The sequence below is a fragment of the Aphanomyces astaci genome (genome assembly GCF_000520075.1).
Source record: "Aphanomyces astaci strain APO3 unplaced genomic scaffold supercont1.60, whole genome shotgun sequence".
NCBI lineage: Eukaryota > Oomycota > Saprolegniomycetes > Saprolegniales > Verrucalvaceae > Aphanomyces > Aphanomyces astaci.
The window spans coordinates 108559-115588 of NW_009798323.1; the positions used below are offsets into that span (position 1 = coordinate 108559).

General features: G+C 50.1%; 3 protein-coding genes across 3 annotated transcripts; 2 read left to right on the forward strand and 1 right to left on the reverse strand.

Moving 5' to 3' along the window:
• Positions 1-1403: 1403 nt before the first annotated feature.
• On the forward strand, positions 1404-4565 carry H257_14657 (hypothetical protein; the record flags this gene model as incomplete). Its single annotated transcript, XM_009842548.1, has 7 exons — positions 1404-1457; positions 2070-2276; positions 2757-2942; positions 3002-3143; positions 3299-3399; positions 3438-3719; positions 4281-4565. The coding sequence occupies 7 exons, from the start codon at positions 1404-1406 to the stop codon at positions 4563-4565; spliced, it is 1257 nt and encodes a 418-aa protein (XP_009840850.1).
• A 248-nt stretch (positions 4566-4813) lies between these two features.
• Positions 4814-6141, forward strand: H257_14658 (hypothetical protein; the record flags this gene model as incomplete). The annotated part of the gene is made up of 2 exons (XM_009842549.1): positions 4814-5205; positions 5271-6141. 2 exons carry the CDS (start codon positions 4814-4816, stop codon positions 6139-6141), a joined length of 1263 nt encoding a protein of 420 aa, XP_009840851.1.
• Positions 6142-6588: 447 nt separating this feature from the next.
• H257_14659 (hypothetical protein) lies at positions 6589-6804 on the reverse strand (the record flags this gene model as incomplete). The annotated part of the gene is made up of 2 exons (XM_009842550.1): positions 6589-6687; positions 6766-6804. 2 exons carry the CDS (start codon positions 6802-6804, stop codon positions 6589-6591), a joined length of 138 nt encoding a protein of 45 aa, XP_009840852.1.
• Between the last annotated feature and the right edge of the window lie 226 nt (positions 6805-7030).

Below are 7030 nucleotides of genomic sequence, written 5' to 3' on the forward strand. Positions count from 1 at the left end.
GGCTTCCCTGGATTATTTCGCAAGGATTTATCCGTCCCTCCCCTGGGGAATCCGGATAACAAAGACTGCGTATGAAGACGAGGACCGAGCTTCGAAGAAGATCGGTCGAAACACGAGGTATGAAGCGTTGAGCGAAGTAAAAACCGAAGATTACACACCGCCCCTGGTCGAGCAGGCGCGTTACAATTGGCGTAGCAGTTCCATAACATGTGGTTCTAGTGTCGGCCCTCGCGGAGGAATGTCTTAAAAATGATAATCCAAACTCAATTAACCGTTGTGAACTCAGTATATGTCATTTCTGATATAATTTAACTTTGCATTGTACGTACGCCTTTTTCAGGTTGAATATAATATGACTCAATTATTGAACTAGATGTTTTATGTTGTCCTCACCAAACAAACAAAGATAAAATATGAAGGAAAGTAGTAATTTTAGTAATTCCTGTCAAGTGAAACAAGTGGTTTAGGTTCAGCTTCTCGGCCACCCGCTGTAAGTACCCATGGTCTTACTAAAGTATCATTGGTTGTATTTTTGTACTTTTAATATTAATACCTCTGTTTTGCAAATATTGCAAGAAGTTTCAGATGGGATACTTCCAGATCTCTGATTGGCAAACGGATGGGTGTGTTGCGTTCCTATTGGTCAGACGAATCCATGTGTATATTTTCTCGAATTATATATTCCGATTTCGCTGTGAAACCACAACCATCTACTTTCCAATTCAAAAGTATCAGTCAAATTATTCGAAATGAGGACTAGATTTGAGAAAGCATTGCATTTGCCAAAAATCTTCACAATCAACCTAGGGACTTGATGCAAACACAACCATTAATGGGTATTTACTGTTTGAAGGACTTCGACATCTCATATTAAGCTATTACAATTCATTTATCGTGATATAGTGTTGCGTTAGGATTTCAAGCCCATTGAGCACAAGCATGACTAACCCTGAAAAACGTTCAACAAATCTGAATACCGTTCAGCAAGCTGAAAACCGTTCAGACTAATAAACCCTAGTTAGATGAGGCATATTTTTTGTACTCTGACCACCTCAACTCATACTAGGGGTTAAGCGTATCTCCGTGGTTAGTGATAGCTAACCACTGGTGATGCGCTTTGATACTATGGGACTAACCCTGAAAAACGTTCAACAAGTCTGAATACCGTCTAGTCAAGACTGAAAACCGTCCAAACTACTAGTTAGATGGCATATGTTTTGTACTCTGACCACCTCAACTCATACTAGGGGATTTAGTATTATACTTCGAAGTATGTGCACGCGGGTGTAGGATGAAGTCCCGAGGTTATGGGGTTACGGGAAGAAAATTTGCTTGAACGGTTTTCAGTCTTGGCTGAACGGTATCCAGATTTATTGAACGTTTTCCCATAGTTTCCCACAAGCATGGAAGCAATGAAGGCTGAAGCTGCAGTGAAAGACTGCACCTATCAGAGCTGGGTATGCGATATGGTTCCAGAAATTTATTATATTCAGATTCGGTATACTTAGATTTATTATTGAGCGGGATGTCTACTTGCAATATTTGCAAAACAGAGGTAGTAGTCATTAGTTAGCACATTTGTATTTCGCATAAATTATTTAAATGTTGTTGTTGGATTCCTACGAAATACAATTATGTCGATCGCAACTACTTCGGTCAAATAAACCTTTCAGAACAAATAAAATCCTTTATTATTTATAAAGACCCGTTAACATCACCGCGAACAGGTATTTTCAGGGGTTATTTCGGGACAAAACTACTTCCGCATAAGGTTACCCAGCTATTATAGTCGAATGGTCACCATGGTCAGCCAATCAGTAACCGTGGGACCACCTACCACTTCTACAGAAGCTCACTTCTAGTTTTGCTCTGCAACGGACATATCAATCAAGTGCGTGGTTCACGGGAGGCGGCGCTCCCCCATTTGGTTGGTGTGTTGGCGTAGTGCAGGAAACAACATAAATTCCTTTTATTCAAGTTATCTACAACTGCGATACTAAGAGAAATGACGCAAAGCCGAAGCACGTCCCCAAAAGAAAAACGTACAAACTTATGGTGCGGAAGGGTAGACGCTCAGAGAGCCCGAAGCCGACCGCGGCGGCTATCAGGAAACAGCAAAAACCGAGGAGCGGGCGATGGACCCAGCGAGTGGGATATCGACCATGCAGCCGGTCGAATATGAAACCAAAGAAGAACACCCATCACCCAACACGGCGAGCAATATACCGGCGCCGCGATCAATGACCAAGTCATTGAAATGCGATTACGTCGAGTTGGTAAACTATGATGATACGACACCAAGAACGGCAGGAGGTGGTTACAGAAGAGTGAGCCAAGACGGCGAAACCTTATCGACCTGACCGCAAGTCCGACAGTTCCTATTACAATGAAGCGAAGGCGAACGTTGGAAGGCCAACGCGGAGCGAGTCGGTGAAATCGCAAAGCGATACCGAAGAACGAAAAAGTGAACTACGTGGTTCAGGCCAAGGCAGAAGCATGCGCGCCGACTGACAGTTGCTTTTGACTCATTGAGGTCGCAGCTAGTGTCGCAACAATGGACATCGCAACCGGGAAATTCAGGATGGACTCCGGTGAGTGGTCCATACCTGGGTGGACCTTTATTGGCGCTGAAAGACATCGAGTACCCTCCTACAGTATCACTACTGTCGACTGTGAATCCCTGGTGGCATGGAAGCACTAGCGCGACCGGTATGAAAAAAAACCTCAAGGCTAATGCCCAGAGGCTGCGACATTAGTGGCGCGCTACAGCAGTCCCCTGGTTCGAGTCAGCCGACCTCAGCATGGATAACCTGGATGAAAACGAGTTCTTCGAACGTATCTGCATGATCATGGGCGAGCTGGCGAACGAGTGGACCGTCACCAAGGCCGAAATGGGGAACAATGCAAGAAATTGCGTGTGGACCCCTTTGGCGATGTGGCAAGTCGCGTGGTGTCACTAATGGAGCCAGTGAACAACATCATCGACACGAGGGGATGGAAGTCACAGCTCAAGCCCCCGAATTTACTCAAGACATTTATCAAGGCCGTGGATTCTTGTATTACACCATTCGATGTACGCGACCGAGTCGAAGAACAGATGAAGACTGTCCAAGCCAGCACTCTGGTGGAATTTGATCGCGGCCGTACAGTTCGAGCGAACGTATCAGGCGGAGTTGATAATGAAGTCACGAAGTGGCCATCGCAAGCGAGGACGTGATTGGGACGAGAAAGTACAGGGAACTGGTAAGACCAGAGTCCAGCTCAAGAACGAGCAATACAACGTGAAGCGTATTACCAGAACGGAAAAAGCCCCGCGCCAAAAAGGCGGTTACACCTAGCCGTCCCCGGTGGACCGTGGACGTGACGAACCTCCTCGTGCTCGAGAAGCGACGGGGGGCCGTCGACGAATAAGTATGGGACCCCGGCGCCCGTTTTAGGATAGAGAACAGCTGGCCAAGCGAGCAAAGTATGGCCCTGGTCAAGACGACAGCGGCGCGTTATGCTTTGTATGCCAGCAACCGGGACACCGTGCGCACAAATGCCCAAACAAAAAAGAAGATTCGGAGCGAGTCGACCACCTTCGAAAGGGCAAGAATGCGGTGCAGCGCTTCAAATACAAGCAGCGCAAGGCGGAATTGAAATCGAAGCGAGTAGTCAAAACCACGGTGACCGAAGAAGACGGCAAACAGCGGTGGATTCGACACAACGTCGTGTTCGAAGTACCCTATTGTCCAGACACCGGCGCCGACCAGAATGTTCTGCCACAGCTAATAATATAGTGTTTTGATAGATTTGCATTGAGTTTGATTTACAGTCACCTCGTAGTCACCTCGTCCTTCACGGCAATCACAAGCAAGTCGCTTTGATTCAATGCGGACCCCATCCAACACGTACGATGAAGACTTTCTGGACGGATCCGAATTCAACCGAAACGTTCAAATTACCGAGATCAATCGCAGCACGGTGTTTGTGTGTCAGTTTATAAACTTTGTAATGTGTCACGTAAAACGTAACAAGTCCAAAGGGTTCTAGCTTGGGAAACGACGCGGTCTCAACAGAGATATCGATGGGGTAGTCGAGAGGCGTGCTGGAACAACGGCAAACACGTGGGGTGTTTAGAGCGAAAACTATTGTTAGGTTGCTACTTCTACGATCAGGCTGCCCCGTATCCGGATGTCCTGTTCACTACCCGACTGATCAAAGTCGTCAATATGCACCTTTTCGTCACATTCTTCCGGACTTCACTCAAATCTCCTGATTTGACCACATCAAACCGCTAGCGAAAGAACCGACAGGCCGCTCAGCGTCACTCTCACGTTACGCCCATTCTTCGCCTAGATGTGACGACTCCCAACCGCGACTTACACCTGACCAACATCGGCAATCTGGCCCAGGCGCTCTTGACGACCGCGGCCAACCTAACCATGGAGGTCGACCACTTAACCCGGCAGCCGCCGACCGGCGACGACAGACGGGATCGGAGGACTGGCAACAGCAACGCACGGAAATGGAGACGGAACTGGCCCGCTTGCGAGAGGCGAATGCACATCAACGCACACAGCTAGCAGACTACCATCGTGTATACAACGAAAAGAAGGCCAGTCACGAGTTATTGGAGTCGCGCGTCCAAGAACTCCTGTAAAGATGGTCCAACGACGTAGCCAACCGAGACCTACAACTTCGCATCCGATCCGTACACCGGTTCTGGAACTGGCTGTGCAAGACATGTGTCCTGGTGAACCCCAAGAGCGTGACCGTCTTGTGTGAAGCGTACAGTGTCCTTTTGACGAAGGGTAGAGTGCCAATCACAGTGATGCAACGCCTCCGTGCCGCGCACGGCATCCACATTTCGACAGGAGCCCCCACCGCACCCCAAACGAATGACATCGTCAAAATTCCTCCGTTCACCGCCAAGGCTTCTGTATCCATTTACGTACCAATCAAGTGTCAAGCCTTGCCAAGTACCAACGAGATTGAAGGACGAGCCATAGGCGACGGCGCAGTCACGGCCCTTGACACCGCAGCCATCACAGTCGGAGCATGCCCGAACGGGAAAAGTGCGGCCCAACGGGAAGTGTCTTCAAGCGGCGCCGGCGACGACGGACGCCCCTCGATGAGAGCAAAATCCACCCCCGTATCATCCGAAACTTCAGCCTTCGGGCAACGAGTTCAAGCGTATTTCAAAGAACCCGAGAACCTCCCTCAGTCAGCATCCCTCAGTACACTCCGTACCTGGCTTCACGCAAGAGATGTTGGACGTTTACGAGTAGGTACGAGCGACGAAGCCCTGGGAACGCTATCAGCGGGTCGGATCAATTCTCCCAGACCGAGGGACAGCACGTGCGTCGGTTTAACACAAGCGTGGCCACCTTTTGGGATCGGTACGGGCAACAACTCTGGAAACGGACTTACGCCCCGTTCGGCAACTCCAACCGTCTTGACCCCCTGTTCCATCAGGTCTTTAACCTCCATGTCGAGTTGCAGCTCTTGATCAACAACATCGACTACGACGACACCCTTGTCCAATTTCTGTGCTTCCCGCACCCGGCTTGGCCAGTCTTGTCACTCAACCCGCCAACGCCAAAGAAGATCCTAGCGGGCGACCCAGGGCGGAGCGCCATCGTGATGAACTACTGGGTGAATCCATCGGTTCGATTCTGGCCCGAAGCCCCGCCGATCCCGCACTTACGAAAGGCAGGGAACGAAGTTTGGTACCGCGGCTTGGGCGACTCCGTGGCGTACTTGGCTCAACGAAAAATCCGTACCTTCATGGCCAATCAAGCGCGGAAGAAGGGTATAGTCGACGCGGTGAGCATGATTCGCCGCCTCGCGACTGTATCGAGGAACTTCATCGACGCGGGGCGCCCATGGCGTAACGAACCGTACCCTTTCGTGTCAGTGACCTTCCCCGACGACCTGTTGAGTCGCGAATGGACGAACGAGGTGATCGCTCCAAGAACAACGTACTCGTGGAACGGCCAGATAGCCAACGTGGTCTTTTGGAAAGACTCCCCCTTGCTGCGCGCCCCCATGATGGATATCCTCGACTTGGACAACTCCGACTCTGACTCCGAGGAAAAAGACGACGATCCAAACTACAGCGCCAGCGAAGGGGACGACGGACACAATGACGAAGATTGAAAACGACCACCTCGGCTTCACTTTGTCTTCTTGGTCTCAGGGCTCCCTTTTTTTTCTCTCTTTTTTTTGTAAACGTAATACATGCAGTTAATATATAATTGGTCGGTTGGAGTGCAAACCTGGTTAGAACTCGAACACCTCCGTAGGTTCCGTGTCGAGTTCGGCAAGGCGCGGACTTCGGTGTTCGGTGGAGAGGTGGCAATCCTTTGTTTACTCGCTTCGAGTTCTCGTACTCCGTGATGGACGAGGTATACTCCACTTGGCGTGAACAAGGAGTCCAATACTCGTTGCCATCCGCATGCAGCACCAAGTACTTGGGCTCGCCATCGGTTCGTTTTCGCTTGTTGAGGATCTTCGAAACAGCCGACTCGACATTGGTATAGGCCAGATCGCCGTCAGGAAACAGCGCGCGATCCACAAAACTGCAGGCCGGCAACAACTCTTGGCTCAACAACTCGTCGTCGTCGGCGTCGCCCTCGTCGTGTTCCGGCGAATTGTGCAACAACCGCAGCGGTATCTCATCGTCGATCGGACGTGATCCATACCCTTGGAACCGTTTTAGTCGGTCAACGTTAATCGGCACCACGCGATCGGGGTGTGAAGGCAATTAAATTCGGTACGGACCGTGCCAATGGTAACCAAGCTTCTTGATCCGCGTGTCATCCGTACTCGTCGACCGTCTGAAGTATTGGTACAACCAGACAGAGTCTGCGGGTTGAAATTCCGTACGCGTCCGCGCTTCGACCGCTGCCGCCGAGCGGTTCTGTCCTTCTATCAGTTGTGCTTCAACGAGCCGTCGGGTCTCTTGGAACCAAGCAAACTGCGAACGCCGCCACTGAGGCAGGTCGTCAGACTTCCACGACGGGTCTTGATTCGCGAACACAATATC